Source organism: Euleptes europaea, chromosome 16 (genome assembly GCF_029931775.1).
Source record: "Euleptes europaea isolate rEulEur1 chromosome 16, rEulEur1.hap1, whole genome shotgun sequence".
Taxonomy (NCBI): Eukaryota; Metazoa; Chordata; class Lepidosauria; order Squamata; family Sphaerodactylidae; genus Euleptes; species Euleptes europaea.
Window position 1 is genome coordinate 29048357 of NC_079327.1, and position 17332 is coordinate 29065688.

Sequence of the window (17332 nt, forward strand, 5' to 3'; positions counted from 1 at the left end):
AGAATACCTTGCATTTCTGGAATCTGATAATGACTCAGCTTAGAAACACTTGGCATTCATTTGCAGCCTTTTAGTTAATTTGCCTTATTTTTCTATTATTGTGTGGATTAATTTGTAGGCACATCCAGCACATGGTTGCATTGTCCATACTCAGATTTATCTCTAGAAAGGATAAGAATATAGCTTCCACCTAGAGAACAGCATAGCATTGTAGGGCTAGAGGGAAAAGACAATAATGGGGCCCCCTAGCATCTTACAATAAGAACAAAATCTACGCCCCAAAAAATGCATATTAGAACAATTAAAAACACGAACAATGCAACTGAGTGATCAGAGGACAACACAAGAATAAAATGGAATAGGATAATGAAACATCAAATACATGACAAAAGCTGTGTGTTTGTGTAAACTGTCAAGTTACAGCTTACTTATGGCGAACCAGTAGGGTTTCAAGGCAAGAGACTAACAGATGTGGTTTGCCATTGTCTTTCTCTGCATAACAACCCTGGTATTCCTTGGTGGTCTCCCATCCAAGTACTAACACCAGGGCCGACCCTGCTTAGCTTCTGAGATCTCACAAGATCAGGCTAGCCTGGGCCATCCAGGTAAGGGCCAGGATAAAAAGATACAGGATAAAAAAAAAAACATCATTCCAATAAAAGAATTAAAAACCAACCTAATTATTTCATAATCCCCACTTCCTAGGAGGCCAGAAGGGACAGAAGATAGAAGTTTCATCATTTCTATGCCATCATCAAAAATGTCTTGTATGGCAAACCCTGTGGCATGCAGATCATAGTCTTAAGAGATGACTTGAGTGTACGAGTAGGATTGGGTCAAGAAGGTTGTACTTCAGGTATTTAAAAGGTCAAAAATACCACTTTTGAGTTATGCCCAGAAACAAACAGGGAGCCAATGAAGCTCAACCAGGAGAGGTGTAATATGGGAGAAGTGTCTCACCCCAAACAACAACTGTGGAGCAGAATTTTGAACCAGATGGAGTTTCCAAGAACATTTCAAGGCAGCCTCATGTGTGGCACATTCCATTAGACTGGTCTGAACATCACAACAGCATGTGTAACAATGGCCAGACCAGACCTCCAAGAAAGTTTACAATTGGTATATCATTAGGGTTGCCAACCTCCAGGTAGTGGCTGGAGATCTGCTATTACAACTGATCTCCAGCCGATATATATCAGTTCCCCTGGAGAAAATGGCCGCTTTGGCCATTGGATTCTATGGCATTGAAGTCCCTCCCCTCCCCAAATCCCGCCCTTCTCAGGCTCCGCCCCCAAAACCTCCCACCGGTGGCAAAGAGGGACCTGGCAACCCCATATATCATTCTAAACTGATAAAAGGCTCTCCTAGTCTCAGCAGCCATTTCTCCATCCAGGATCAGGGCCATAACCAGGAGGACCCCAAATTGTGAACCTAATTCTTCCAAGGAATACAAATCTCTTCAAGACAGAACACCACAAACCACGTCAGCTGAACCAAGGGTTGCCAACTGCCAGGTAGTAGCAGGAGATCTGCTAATTCAACTGATCTCCAGCCTATAGAGATCAGATCACCTGGAGAAAAATGGCTGGTTTGGCAATTGAACTCTATGGCATTGAAGTCCCTCCCCTCCCCAAACCCCGCCCTCCTCAGGCTCCACCCCCAAAATATCCTGCCGGTGGCGAAGAGGGACCTGGCAACCCTAGCTGAACCTCTAACCAACAGTATCTTCCATCTTTTCCAGATTAGGCTGCAGTTTGTACACTCGAATTCAGTTTAGCACTGCCCTATTAAGCCTCTTGAAGGGAACCATGACATTAGGGTTGCCAACCTCCAGGTAGTGGCAGGAGATCTCCTGCTATTACAACTGATCTCCAGCCAATAGAGATCAGTTCCCCTGGAGAAAATGGCCGCTTTGGCAATTAGACTCTATGGCATTGAAGTCCCTCCCCTCTCCAAACTCGGCCCTTCTTAGGCTCCACCCCAAAAACCTCCCGCCGGTGAAGAAGAGGGACCTGGCAACCCTACGTGTCATCTCTCTGAGCAGTAGTCACAACTCCAGCAATCCCTATGGCAAGACCCACTTCCTCCCAGTAGCCAGAAAGGGCAAGCATTGAGCACACTAGCTGGGGCATGAGTTCAGTAGGAAGGAGGCTTTTGCAGACTCAGAAAAGATTTTGTAAGGTTTACTTCCCGTTTGCCAGAGCAGTGAACTTCTTGAACTGAGATAAGAGTCTCCACTATCTGGGAAGCTGATATGTGCAAAATAAGCACTTGTAGCAACTTCACAAAACACAGTACATTTCCCCCGACATTCAGCATTTGACATTCATACATATGAAGCAGCCTTCTCTATATAAAAAGGGTAAGTTTACAGGTTTTATTTATTGATTGATTATGAGTATCCTATTTTTCTCCCCAATGTGGGATCCAAAGTAGCTTGCAATACAAAACCATACAACAGAAACAAATGGGATAAGTATGTCTGTGTGTGCGGGAGAGGAGGCTTCGGAATACACAGCATGTCTTCCTCTGGGGAAATTAGCGGACTCATGCGGCATTGCTTCTAGGTAGCTTCGTCTGATGCTATTCCATGGTTAGAAACTTCCAAGAATAATTTCAGTAATTTCTGAAACTACAATTAGCGGTATATAGTTTGCCTTGTAAATATAGGTTTATCAATTTGTTCAGAAATGCACTGCCTATGAGCTCTGTTAGAAATGTGTATAAGGCTTGCAGAGAGAATAAACCCTTACTAGAGGATTAGCAATCTGAAACCTGTAAAAAAATTACTCATTAAAATCTTGACAAAGGTGGCAACTAGATTACTTTCAGGCACCAAACATATCCCATTTGCACAGGGCTTTAAAATACCTACCAGATATCCTCGAATGAAAAACAGACCTAACGTTATTAAACAGAGGTTTAGTGAGGGCAAAAAAAGAGAAAGGTCATAAATCTTTTGTACAATAAAAGCACTACATAAATGATAAAATAATAAAAGCAAGAATGTCTTTTCCCTTCATACTGATTCTCTTACAACACAGAGAAAAAGGAGAGAGAAAAGCAGTGGAAAGATAAGAGCTAAAGAAAGGGTGGAATCAATGGAATCAAATCATAACAGAAAAGAAAATGAACATTAAGAGGAAAGGAATTTGTGCTTTAACTGCCTGCCGCATTAAGAGAACTAACCAACAACCCATCAAATGCTAACTGGGAGGCTTGAGATATAGGGAGTTATTCTTGTTTATCCTAGAAATCTCTTACAGCTCCAATCAGAGACCTGCCTCATGCTCAAAGAACTGTATGTCTAAAATAAAAATCAACACTTATCCAGATGACTATAGCCATGCGTAATTTTCATTTAAACTTTTGATCTTATTGGCTCTTGTGTTCTGTCTGGTAACTTGCGATAGGCTTTTTGAACTTCTTTCTGAAATTTCATTTAAACCGCTGACTTTTGCTATTCACAACTAATTTTTTCTATTGGCTATATGGATGAAGAGTAGACACCATGATTACCTTTTTCTAATTTGGGTGCAAAAGTTAGGGTTGCCAACCTCCAGGTACTAGCTGGAGATCTCCTTCTATTACAACTGATCTCCAGCCGATAGAGATCAGTTCACCTGGAGAAATTGGCCACTTTGGCAATTGGACGCTATGGCATTGAAGTCCCTCCCCTAACTAAACCCTGCCCTCCTCAGGCTGCGCCCCCAAAACCTCCCACCAGTAGCAAAGAGGGACCTGGCAACTAGGGTTGCCAGCCTCCAGGTATTAGCTGGAGATCTCCTGCTATTACAACAGATCTCCAGCCGATAGAGATCAGTTCACCTGGAGAAATTGGCCGCTCTGGCAATTGGACTCTATGGCATTGGAGTCCCTCCCTACCCCAAACCCTGCCCTCCTCAGGCTCCGCCCCCAAAACCTCCGGTAGAGAAGAGGGTCCTGGCAACCCTACTGGCAACCCTAGCGAAAGGCCTATAATGGCAACACCAACAGTATTTTTAAAATACTAAAATCTTAACAATTAAGACAGTTTCTCACAAAGGAAGTTATACATATTGAACCAACAAAAGCATGAAAGTATTGCTAAGTAAATCAGAGAGAATGCATTAAGCATACAACCATAATCTAAATTTAAAACAAGAAAAAAACCTTCAAAGCACTTGATATTTTCAATTAACTAATGACTCCGTCCGCCCAAGAAGAATTTACCTTTGAAGTAGATCTATCAGTATCAGAGCTTTCATTAGCATAAAGTACTATCTTTCCCAGATAAATATGCCAGGCCTCTGCTAGAAATGTGCTTTACACATAGGATTGCCGAGCTTTAACCTGAATTTTCACAGGACACCCCATACCCATTTAGCCCATTAGCTTGTCTGCATTCCCAGCTTCCTTTTTTTTTTTTTAAAGGACGTATCTAGGCCTTAAGGAGCCCTGTGGCACAGGGTGGTAAGCTGCAGTACTGCAGTCCAAGCTCTGCTCATGACCTGAGTTCGATCCTGACAGAAGTTGGTTTCAGGTAGCCGGCTCAAGGTTGACTCAGCCTTCCATCCTTCCGAGGTCGGTGAAATGAGGACCCAGCTTGCTGGGGGTAAAGGGAAGATGACTGGGGAAGGCCCTGGCAAACCACCCCGTAAACAAAGTCTTCCTTGGAAACATCGGGATGTGACGTCACCCATGAGCCAGGAATGACCCGGTGCTTGCACAGGGGACCTTTACCTTTATCTAGGCTTACGACTGCCCACAGAAGGTGAAATGTACAGACAGTGTGTTCTGCCTAACTTATCCAAACGAAACTAGGCCATTTGGTATTCTTGCCAATGTGAGGGAAGTCATAGTTTTGATTGTTAAGTATGGGTAGTTTCCAGTGTACCAGTGTGGTGTAATGGTTAAGAGCAACAGACTCTAAAGAATCGGGTTTGATTCCCCACTCTTCCACCTTCGATTCCTCAAGAGACATGATGTCAGTTCCATGCACTGGGTTCCCTTAGAAGTGATGCCATGACACACACAATGCCATGCACCCCCATGTCCCCGCCCCCAAGCTCCCTCCAGCTGCTAGGCAACCCTATTTAGTAGCCAATTAAAGCCAAAGAAGCAGAAAACATAGATGGATCTACTAACTGCTGCCAATCCTTAGCTAAGGCAAGATCAGCTAGCAGTAGCAGAAAGAATAGGTTTTTATACCCCACTTTTTCTCTACCTTAAAGAGTCTCAAAGTGGCTTATGGAGAGGGGAGGGACTTCAGTGCCATAGAGTCTGATTGCCAAAGCGGCCATTTTCTCCAGGGGAACGGATCTCTATCGGCTGGAGATCAGTTGTAATAGCAGGAGATCTCCGGCTAGTACCTGGAGGCTGGCAACACTAACCCTATGGAATTATACCCCATTGAAGTCCCTCCCTTCCCCAAACCCCGCCCTCCTCAGGCTCCACCCCCAAAATCTCCAGGAATTTTCCAACCTGGAGCTGGCAACCCTATCAGTTTCCCACCTTCCAGCCATGCCGCTGCATTCTTTTCCTGGTGTCTCCCTCCCCTGCCTCTAGGCTAGGGTTGCACCAGGTCCCTCTTCGCCACCTGCGGGAGATTTTTGGGGCGGAGCCTGAGGAGGGCAGGGTTTGGGGAGGGGAGGGACTTCAATGCCATAGAGTCCAATGGCCAAAGCGGCCATTTTTCTCCAGGTGATCTGATCTCTATCGGCTGGAGATCAGTTGAATTAGCAGGAGATCTCCTACTACTACCTGGCAGTTGGCAACCCTACTCTAAGGCAGAAAAATAAACACCAGTGTCATCAGCCCTGAGCAGCCGAAAAGCAGGCAGGAGCCCTGGAGGAAAAGGCTTGGAGCACAGCTGTGGCAAAGTATGTCTGGCACTGCCAAGGAGGGAGAGAGCCTGGCTGTCGATGATCTGCCGCATGGGTAGAAGCTCAGGAATGCCAGTGGGGGGGGGGGAGACACCCAAGAAGTGACACAGCTGCCGCAGATCTGCTTGCCCGAAGGGAAAGAAAGGGAGCTTTATTTTCATTTCATTTTTTTAAGCAAACGTATAAGTACACAAAGTAATTTTTTTTTTTAAAGAAATCGCAAAAATGACCATCAAAACTCAAATACTTTTGCTTAGAATTGATGAAGCAGAGACAGGGATTGCTGACTAACGGGAATATGGTATTATATTAAATGCTGTGTAGAACCACATCTCTGCTTTCTGGTAATCGTGGAATGTTCTTGGTGCAGAAATGACTCATATTGCTCTTATCTTTGTTTGGTAGGGTTGCCAGGGTTGGGAAAGTCCTGGAGATTTTTGGGGTGGAGGGCAGGGTTCGAGGAGGGGAGGGAGCTCAGCTTGGTATAATTAGGGTTGCCAACCTCCAGGTTGTGGCTGGAGATCTGCTATTACATCTGATCTCCAGGCAACAGATCAGTTCACCTGGAGAAAATGGTCGCTTTGGAAGGTGGGCTCTATGGCATTATAGCCCATTGAACTCCCTCCCCTCCCCAAACCCCACCCTCCTCAGACTGCACTCCCAAAATCTCCAGTTATTTCCCAACCTGGAGCTGGCAACCCCAGGTATAATGCATAAAGTCTATCTTCCAAAGCAGTCATTTCCTCCAGGAGAACTGATCACTAGGGTTGCCAACCTCCAGCTATTACAACTGATCTCCAGGTGACAGTGATCAGTTCCCCTGGAGAAAATGGCTGCTTTGGCAATTGGACTCTATGACATTGAAGTTCCTCCCCTCTCCAAACCCCACCCTCCTCAGGCTCCACCCCCCCCAAATATCCAGGTATTTCCCAACCCACAGCTGGCAACCCTACTGATCACGGTCGTCTAGATAATAGTTGTAATTCTGGGAGATCTCCAGGCCCCACCTGGAGGTTGATAACCTTAGTGTTTGGGCAATTTACTCCCCATTTTTATTTCTGCAAGACCAGTTTTTGGAGGCACAGTTTTCCAAGGCCCAATCCAGCCAAATTAAGCACCACAAATCCCCTAGATTTCCTCCCCCTGAAATGAACGGAACTCAAAATGCTTAACATTGGTTGAATTGTGTTCTAAAGAAACTGTATCGCTTTCTCGCCTTTCCACTTTCCATACAGCAACTTGTCTGAGCTAGCCTTCTGGCTCGAAGGAACATATGAGTTCACTGCTTGATGATAAAGCATTATAATCATTGCTTAAACTATTTAAAACTTAAAAATGGGGGAGGGAGAGATGCGAGAGATTTTATTTGATTGGGCATTGTATCACACACACAACAATGGTACCTTAACTGGAGGGTCAGGAAAAGCTCTTACAGTGACATGGACTTGAAAAAGGATTTTTTAGAAAGGCAGCTAATGTGTTCTGCAAGGACCACATGGGTTACAGCCACACCTCAATCATCTGAGATATTTAATTTGCTAAATCCCTACAGCATGTTCTATGTTGCAGCAGCAACACCATTTTTTCCGTTATGCTAGAGGGCAAGATTTTTAACTCTTTCTTCAAACAGCCTTTTAAAAAAGCCAATTAATAAATTTAATCAGTTTTCAGTCATACCTTATGTGAAAGTAGAGATTTTTATGCCAACATTTTTTCCCACCTGGGAGGGTTAAGAATGTCTCCATAAATACGAAGAAGGCAAAAATTGTATTAGGAGAAAGGGAGGAGAGAAAGGTACCATATAAAAATAATGCCACTTTCTAGACATGTAAACCAAACATGAAACAGCTAAAAGCATGGTATGATTTTAAACAACTACTTTCTGATGTGAAAATTGTGTTTTGGGAAATCAGTTTGTATCTCTTATAAGCAAGGAATCTTGCTGTTAAAGCTGGAGCCGTTGGGAGTTACCGCACTTTGTATTCCCAGCAATGTATTAAGAGTTTGAAAATGTTATAAAAAACATCGCTTTAAAAGGATTTTTGGATACTACGGCTTATAAATGGTTAGAAAACATCTTCACAGCTAAAGGGGCCAAACAAAGTGCGAACAGTATTTTTTTTAACGTTTTCAAACTCTTAATACATCGCTGGGAATACAAGTGCGGTAACCCCCACAGACTCTAAAGCGTAGTCTTTAATTTCTAGTGGAAATGAAACAAAATATGCCAGACTGTGTTTCATGATTCTTCTCTCTTTGAAATTAAGAGCACCTTATATATTTTAATATAAACTTGACTAAATAAATGGCCAGGCTAGACAACTAAATAAATGAGGATACGGTTGTAGTCTCAGTATAGGGCTGACACCCTATTAACTGCCTAGGGTTGCCATCTGGGTTGTAGGATTGCCAACCTCCAGGTGGGGGGTGGAGATCTCGTGGAATTACAACTGATTTCTAGAGGACTAGGGTTGCCAGGTCACCCTTGGCCACAGGTGGAAAGTGGAGGGGGGTAGGGTTGTCAGCTCCGGGTTGAGAAACTCCTGGAGATATGGGGATGGAGCCTGGGGAGGACAGGGAATTCAGTGGGATACAATGACATAGAGTCACCCTCCAAAGCAGCCATTTCCTCCAGGAGACCTGATCTCTGGAGGTCAGGTATAATTCTGGGAGATTGCTAGGCCATACCTGGAGGTTAGGGTTGCCAGCTCTGGGCTGGGAAATGCCTGGAGATTTTGGGGGCAGAGCCTGAGGAGGGCGGGGTTTGGGGAGGGACTTCAACTCCATAGAGTACAATTGCCAAAGCAGCCATTTTCTTCAGGTGAACTAATCTCTATCAGCTGGAGATCAGTTGTAATTGCGGGAGATCTCCAGCTACTACCTGGAGTGAGCATCCCCGATTCAATTCTCAGAGCTGCATTTGAGATAGAATTTGGCGCCTGAAAGATTTTCTTATGAAACTTAGACTGTACCCTTTCCAGGATGGTTATGTTGCCAGTTATGCTCAATGGTGCGCCGTATGTAATTTGGGCAAGGGATTTAGCCTTAAAGATCTTTATTTATCCCATAGTAAAACACATGGATTCAGGAATGCGAGAGGAAATTATTGAACAGGGATACAAGCTAGGGTAGTGTGGGGTTTTTTTCTGCATGCCTGTAAAATTTGAATCTGCAGACAGAACAGGAATCAAAGTATCAGAGTATAGTGTTGTGGATTAATGTGGTATTTTTCTTGTACTAACTCATCTTTCTGTTTCAGATAAATCACCAGGATACTATGGTACACTTGGGAGAATGTAAATGGACTCACATGTTCCCTTTTCTCATGGTAGGTATTTAAAGTACCTAAATTAAAGAGGGCTGTTATTTTTAAAATCAAATTCATTTAACCTGGTCTTAAATTCTCTACCCAGTTGTTTCAGAGTAAATCTGATTGAGATTCATACACTTTTATAAAAATATTTCCATCCATCCACTTAATCATTTGGAAGAAGTTGAGATTCTCTGGAAAGTAATTTGCCTGTTATTCTTTCCAATCCTTTGAAGTCAGTTTGTAAGTCCAATAACATATTTTCCTTCTGCATTCTTGTAGAATTAAAATGTACATGCAGTCTTCCCATTAATACTTGTCTACTAAACACCAGTGATTCTGCTTTCTGGGGTATCTTTATTTGGCAAATATTCTATATCCACAGTGACATAACTGGGTAATGAAAATAACCAATATTTACCTTTGGTGGCAGGTATCACTTGTGTACTCTGCTAATGCTGAATATTCTAACTGTGGTGAAAATGAATACTACAACCAGACAACTGGAACATGCCATGAATGTCCACAGTGTGAGCCGGGAGAAGAACCCTATATGGTAAAGTGAAATTTTCTTAGACACTTTATTCAAGGGATGTAATCTAAAAGGGCAGCCCTGTAATCTGGGAAGGGCAGCCATGAAGGAGCTAGAAAAGATTCTGAAGTGTAAGGATGTGTCATTGGCCACCAAGATTAGGTTAATTCATGCCATCGTATTCCCTATTACTATGTATGGATGTGAAAGCTGGACAATGAAGAAAGCTGACAGGAAGAAAGTAGACTCCTTTGAAATGTGGTGTTGGAGGAAAGTGTTACGGATAATGTGGACTGCCAAAAAAACAAATCAGTGGGTTATAGATCAAATCAAGCCTGAACTGACCCTAGAAGCTAAAATGACTAAACTGAGGCTATCGTATTTTGGTCACATTATGAGAAGGCAAGAGTCACTAGAGAAGACAGTCATGCTAGGAAAAGTAGAGGGCAGCAGGAAAAGAGCAAGACCCAACAAGAGATGGATTGACTCAATAAAGGAAGTCACAGCCCTCAATTTGCAAGACCTGAGCAAGGCTGTCAAAGATAGGACATTTTGGAGGACATTGATTCATAGGGTTGCCACGAGTCGGAAGCAACTTGATGGCACTTAACACACACACATACAATCTAAAAATCCATGCATCATAAGACATTATTAACTAGATTCCACACAATATTACATCTGCTTATTGAAATTCAGTTTAAAAATTACTCTTCCACTTCCCCTTTTCCATATGCCAGATTTGAGTGAAGCAAATTTGGCTACTATGCAACATAAATGTGAATCACAGTTGCTTCAACAAGAAAGGGAATGCATGCTGAAGTACATTCGTGGATCCCTCCCACGCATGCGCGCACACACACACACACATTCCTGTTCTACAATATCAGTGAAGAAAATTATTTAATTTCTCAGGCTTGCACACGATATCATTATTCTAAATCTTTCCATCGTTAGGAAAATGGCCGCTGTATTCCAGTCACAAGATAAGAAAACACCATCGTGTTCCAAGTAGAATTTTAAAGCAGGCTGGCACAGGCATCTAGGCAAGCCGTGATTCCCTCTGAGGCACTTTCAGATAATCATATTGCATCAGAAACATCGTTTGGCCTATACTCTGTAGCCTTGAGCTACCATTACATTTTAAGAGGGGCCAGGTTTTGTACTGAGCAAAGCTGAAGGCTAACAGTTCGGCTCCACCCATACCTATGAGAGCCAAGATGGAGGCAAAGGCCTCCTTAGCACTTTCCTCCTGGCCTTATTGACCACACAGACCCTGCTAGTGTTTTTGGCTTTCACATCTCAGCTGCTCACTCCTGTTTGTCATTGTCTTGGCTTGCGTATGAGAACCAGCAGCTGAGGTGCTTAAGGGGGAAATTTTTGACAGAGCCTCGATTCAGATGACTGAGAACACGCTTGACATTTTGTTCACTACCAAGTTTGAAAAAATATATATTCTAGAAAGACCTGAGGGGGGCCTTAAAAATTCAAGGCATCCCCCCAAAAATTCCCCTTTAATCTTGACATTAAAACAGAGAATGGATCACAAAATTCGCTATCAGATGAAGAAACTACAGTTGTGTGTGTGTGTGGAGGGGGGGGAGCCGGGTAGTAACTTCTTTTCCTTAAAAGTTAATAAAATGCATCTGTTTTAATGCAGTGACTTTCTTATTCCCACAGTCATGTGGATATGGCACCAGAGACGAAGATTATGGCTGCGTCCCTTGCCCATCTGAAAAATTTTCCAAAGGCGGGTACCAGATATGTAGGCGGCACAAGGACTGTGAGGGGTTCTTCAGGGCAACTGTTATGACCCCTGGAGATCAAGAGAATGATGCAGAATGTGGGCCTTGTCTTCCTGGGTAAGGAACCAGTTACATGCCGTTGCTTGCTCGCTCACTCTCAGTAGTAAGCATATTTGTTTGTTCATGCTCTTAGCCATGCTACCTTCTGCATCTGATTAAGTATATGATAATTAACTCTGTGTACCTAATAAAAACTCCTTACAAACAATGTTTTAAATTAAAGAAAATAACAGATGCTATTAAAGCAAATGGAATATAAAATCAGCATCTTGTGGAAGGAAACGGAGGGGTTGAAACCTTGGCCCTCAAATAGAAAGCATAGCTGTGCAGAGTTTTAGAACACACCGTGGAAATACTATGTATTGTTAATAAAAATCACCAAATCTAATCAATATTGTTTCTTGGCTACCAGAAGCAGATTTAAGTAACTGACAGAAAATTAACATGGCCACAGTATGGTTGCTGTTTTGCTTTTGCACTAAACTGTACTGTATTACCAGATCTCTTTCAATAGCGGCATTACACATGCCTGGGACATTTTAAAAATGCACTACATCATTTCAAAGTATTGCTGTTTACTGCATGGAATCTGAGGAGATATGACAGGATAGAAATGTTTCAAATAAATAAATATTACCAAGTAGAGACAAAACATGTCTACATTTTGTTTTACAAGGTTGGCTGTTCATGTACTGGAGAATTCTAGAGTTCCAAAGGACCATGACTATTCTGTACAAGAAACAGATTTTAATAGCACTATTTATGAATAGCAATTCTAGGGATCTTCCACTGGATAACAAAAACTACTCTTTGAGAAGGTTATTTAAGGTGGAGGGGAGGTTTTGTTTGACATTAGTAGCAGTTTTCTCTCTCTAGTGATAGAGAACAACGGCCGAGAAAGGGAGAACAGAAAAAATGGTTTGGGTCACTGTTCTATGTAGCTTTTTTTATTTCTTATACTTTTTCATTCAAAATAGCATCACAGGATTGTAGTCCTGGAAGAAAGCCAGACATCATCTTGCCTACATAGGGTTGCCAACCTCCAGGTACTAGCTGGAGATCTCCCACTATTTACAGCTGATCTCCAGCCGAGAGAGATCAGTTCACATGGAGAAGATGGCCGCTTTGGCAATTGGACTCTATGGCATTGAAGTCCCTCCCCTCCCCAAACCCTGCCCTTCTCTGGCTCCGCCCCAAAAACCTAGTGGCGAAGAGGGATCTGGCAACCCTATGCCTACAGTATATGGAAAACTCATACACATATACACTGTTATTATTCTACAGTTTGGCATTCCATAAAGCAGAATAAAGAACAGCCATAAGTACTACTGTTGACTGCCCATAAGCACAGGACTGTTGAATTTTAGGGCTATCTTCCAGTTCACCTAACTAACTGCCCTACAGCACTGAATACTGAAATTCAGGCCTAGATCAGAAAGCTGGTCATCTACACCAAACTTGAGCATGCAGCACGAGGTGTGTTTATCTCTCCCTCCCTGTGCAGCATAGAAGAGTTTGGGAAGGGGAAAACTGGAATCAGGGGAGATGTGCTTCATGGACTACCTGTCTTGCCCATAGGCTTGGATCCTATTGACCATGTACTGCATGCACTGTGCTCCGACTGAACCACTTCCTCAGCCACTGGTACTTCAATTTGCGCGAGATTGATAGTTTTCATTTAGCCTTGTGCAAAAGGAAGTACTAGTACTACTGGACTGCAGCTAGAGCACTGTGGTAACAGGTCCCAAGTCATGCTCCTTTAGCTTCAAAGGTGACAAAGGCCTTAAACGCTTACCTGAAGAGTCTCCTGAACATAAAGACCCCTACCTGGTTTTGTGGTGGGCCCTCTTTTCCTACCCTGCTGATAATCACTATCAACTTTGTTGTCTAAAGGACAAAGATAACCAGATGACACAGATCAGCCATAGGGAAAGATATAAACATTATATGAGTATAGGTATTACTGGCACTTTATACACACAAACACAGGCATGTATGTGCATTTGATACTCATATCTCAGGTGTAGGAATAAGACTCTCGTACTAGGAGGCCATTAGCCAGTTTCTAGTTGTTTCCTAATTGCTTTGTGCCTAGGGGAGGGGTAGACATTTAAGTTCTAGGATTTTATCCTCAGGGCGGGATAAAACTCACCACCTCTGGCTGTGGAAACCCACTGCAAGAAGCAGGCTGAAATTCCGAATGCTCCGTGTTTGCTCCCAGAGTTCTGAATACCCTTCCAGTATTTGTAGATCACCTTCAGGGCATATGGCCCCTGTCAGGAATCACTGATTTATTTCTGTAGAAAGCGCAGTTGGGCCTTAGGGGGACTAATGACAAACTTGCTCAAACACATGTCTCCTATTCACCATGAATGGGGTTGCATTGCAAGGGAAATGGGTGGGTGGGGAAAAGAGGTTCTTTAACCCTAACTGCGTCCTTAATTTTTTTCCCCTTTGCAAATGAACTTGCAGTCTGCTTTCTCTGCATCAAGTCTTTTTCTAGCTTTACAGTCTAGTCATGAAAAAAGTGTCTCTGTGTTTTAAAGCAGGGGTGCTACTGCTGGGAAAGATAAGTTAGCTCAGGAAAGGGTATAAGCATATATGTCTACCATCCACTGATTCTTCCTGCAGTTGCCACTTACAGGAACATTACAAAACAAACATTGTGTTGAACTCCCCCACACACACACATTTGTTTCATAACATATCACTCCATCATTAGAAATATGAGTCCTGTTCCATCACTTTGTACCTCAACTTCTTAAGACCAGTCCACAGAGTGGACAAGTCATTTCAGGGTGACTGCTCACAGTATTTAAAGTTGTAAAACGGTCTTGTAAGACCATCATCACATAATAGTCTCAATCTACATCCTCTAAAACAGTGGTTCTCAACCAGAGGTATGTGTACTGCCAATGGGACACAGGATTTTCATAATTACTAAGAACTCGTTCATCCTCAACCCCCATGTTCACCTGCAATGATATATATAGTCACAGAATGCCTGTAAAATATCCAGCTCTGAAAAAGTGTTTTTTGGTTGTTGTTCCTATAATTGAGGCTAAGGTTCTTTGACAGAGTAACTGGTAGACCATAAGATACCAAAGTCTGAGAATCTGCTCTAATCACTGTCTAATATTGTCCTTGATAATACCCTGGCCTAAGGCATTACCATGCAAAGGCCCTTTCACAAGACTATTTTGCAAGACAATTCATGTAAATGTTAAGGGCATCATGCTACCCTCTTTATATCAAAGAAAAGAAAGAGATTTGAGAGAGTGCCTTACAAAAATGACACGCTCACCCAACTTTTCTTTCACCATTTTTTTCTTAAACTCAGACTTTGATTTTCTAAACCATCTCCCTGAATTTTTTACATGCCAGGTGCAGCCTCAGGTAACACGCAGAAAGCCAGGTTTTAAAGTTCACTTGAATTAAATGTGTATTGAAGAGGTCTCTTGAAAAGCCAAAGTGCAGTGGCATAGCTTCTAGCACTGTCCTGAATCTCTTGCACGAACAAAAGAATTATTTGTCACACAGTGTTATGATGACAAATCAAGTATTTCTTCTGCTTGGTGTGGCTGTCTGATTAGATTAAAAGCCTCTACACTGTGGCTCCAAACTACCCATATTTTCATAAGAAAACTCTCTCTCGAGATATATATATATATATTGTTGGCCAACTAGGATTGGTGAGAACTCACTTATTCATGTTGCTACATGGTAAATTTTTGGTGGCCATTTGTAAACATAATTATGAAATACCCATTGCATGATATTCCAAGAAACTCTCCTGTCCCTGTCAAGTAGTAAACACACACACGCACAAACCCAAGCTAATAATCAGCTGTTATTTCACAGCACCCTACCTTTGGATCTGAAGAACTGGGTTTGATTCCCCACTCATCCACATGAAGCCAGCTGGGTGACCTTGGGCTAGTCACACTCTCTCAGCCCCACCTACCCCACAGGGTGTCTGTTGTGGGGAGGCGAGGGGAAGGTGAATGTAAGCTAGTTTGATTCTTCCTTTAAGTGGTAGAGAAAGTCGGCATATAAAAACCAACTCTTCTTCTTCTAATTAGCTCTTCCTAGTAACAAGAAACCTTGGGATCTAGTTTTACCAGCCACTTTTCAGTGGCAGAATCTTGATCACTTGCACAAAGCCTCAGGTTCTAGGGCCAATATGGAAGATAGGAAGGTGTGACTGAATGAATATAAGAAGAGGGGATGTTGTATGGAATCCCATCTGGCCTTCATATGGCTGACCAGCAGCTGAAAACCCAACACTGCCAGGAATCAAGGCACATCCCATGAAATATGAGCTAATTCAACAGTCTTTTGTGCATTATCTTGGGTCAGAGAACCAGAAAACTGTGATGGATACATGCTAACCTATTGACTTTTGACTTGGATGTGACCAAGCTTGTCTTGTGAAAAATATAGTGACTTTGGAGTTTATTTTATATTTATTCCTAATTTTTAGCCTGGTTGCTGCCACTCTTTTGAAACAAATGCTTAAAAACAGTATGCACTGTTCAAACTAACTGAGGCATTCTTTTGCCTGGAGAAGAAGCCATTTGCATACAGAAGGGATGCAGTGCAGGCCAATGCGTTGCATGACAAAAGTAAAAGCAAAATACAAAGAGGTTCTTCCTTTTGCATTAGCAGAAGCATGTGAGTTATCACAGTAAGGTGCTGACACAGCTGTAGTGAAATAATTTATAATTTAGACACATTCCCTTATATATGTTATAAAGGTAAAGGTCCCCTGTGCAAGCACAGGGTCATTCCTGACCCATGGGGTGATGTCACATCCCAACGTTTACTAGGCATACTTTTGTTTTATGGGGTGGTTTGCCAGTGCCTTCCCCAGTCATCTTCCCAGCAAGCTGGGTACTCATTTGAGCGACCTTGGAAGAATGGGAGGCTGAGTCAACCTCGAGCTGGATACCTGAAACTGACTCCTGTCGAGATCGAACTCAGGTCGTGAGCAGAGCTTGGACTGCAGTACTGCAGCTTACCACTCTGTGCCAAGGGGATCTTAAAATATGTTAGGGAACTAGTAATTTGAGGACATAACCTAAGATCACCAGGCTGTTTGTATTAAAGTTATTTAAAGCAATTCAGAGGGTTGCACTGAGGAGAACTGGTGAAAATCACCCCCCTTCCATCAGTGGAAATGTTAGGTGGGATACAGCTTTATCCTTGAGCAAAAAGGTTAATATCAAGGGCATTCAAGGAGCTGTATTGCCAGTTCAGTGGACAAATGTATGTTGTTTCAGGCGGTGATATCGCCTCATGTCATGCATCTTTAATGCTTGATTAAGCTCATTTATGATGGCGGCGAAGGATAGAAAAGAGGCTGTTTTCTAGCCAAGCAAGAGAAAAGTGGATAATGCCATTAAATGAAGTATACAAAATTTAAAGTAGTGATTCCATCTGGCAGAGTAATTGATTATTTCTCAACCATACCTAAAAGCCAGGAACCCATTTATATTGCTTTGTCTTGTCTTGTCCTTTCTTTATAGTTATTACATGCTGGAAAACAGGCCAAGGAACATCTATGGCATGGTTTGCTACTCATGCTCACTGGCGCCTCCCAACACAAAAGAATGTAAGTGCTCTTGACTTTTCCCTCCCCTATTTTAACACATTTTAGTGAGAAACTTCTAAAGCACCGCCCAAAGCTTCCATGAGCAATACACCAGCTAAAAATGGAAGGTTTTTGCACTATCGGTGTGATACAATTCAACCCCTTCTGAACCAGAACACTGAGGAGGTTTTTTTTTTTTCTTGTGTGAGGGGGGGAAAGTGAAGGATT

General features: G+C 42.6%; 1 protein-coding gene across 1 annotated transcript in view; it reads left to right on the forward strand.

The window, feature by feature from the left end:
* Positions 1-17332, forward strand: part of EDAR (ectodysplasin A receptor) — an 87906-nt gene that overhangs the window by 58513 nt on the left and 12061 nt on the right. The window contains exons 2-5 of the mRNA XM_056862010.1: positions 9124-9192; positions 9608-9730; positions 11387-11568; positions 17040-17125. Coding sequence (XP_056717988.1) covers positions 9142-9192; positions 9608-9730; positions 11387-11568; positions 17040-17125 — 442 coding nt within the window. The 5' untranslated portion in view covers positions 9124-9141. The remainder of the gene's footprint in view (positions 1-9123; positions 9193-9607; positions 9731-11386; positions 11569-17039; positions 17126-17332) is intronic.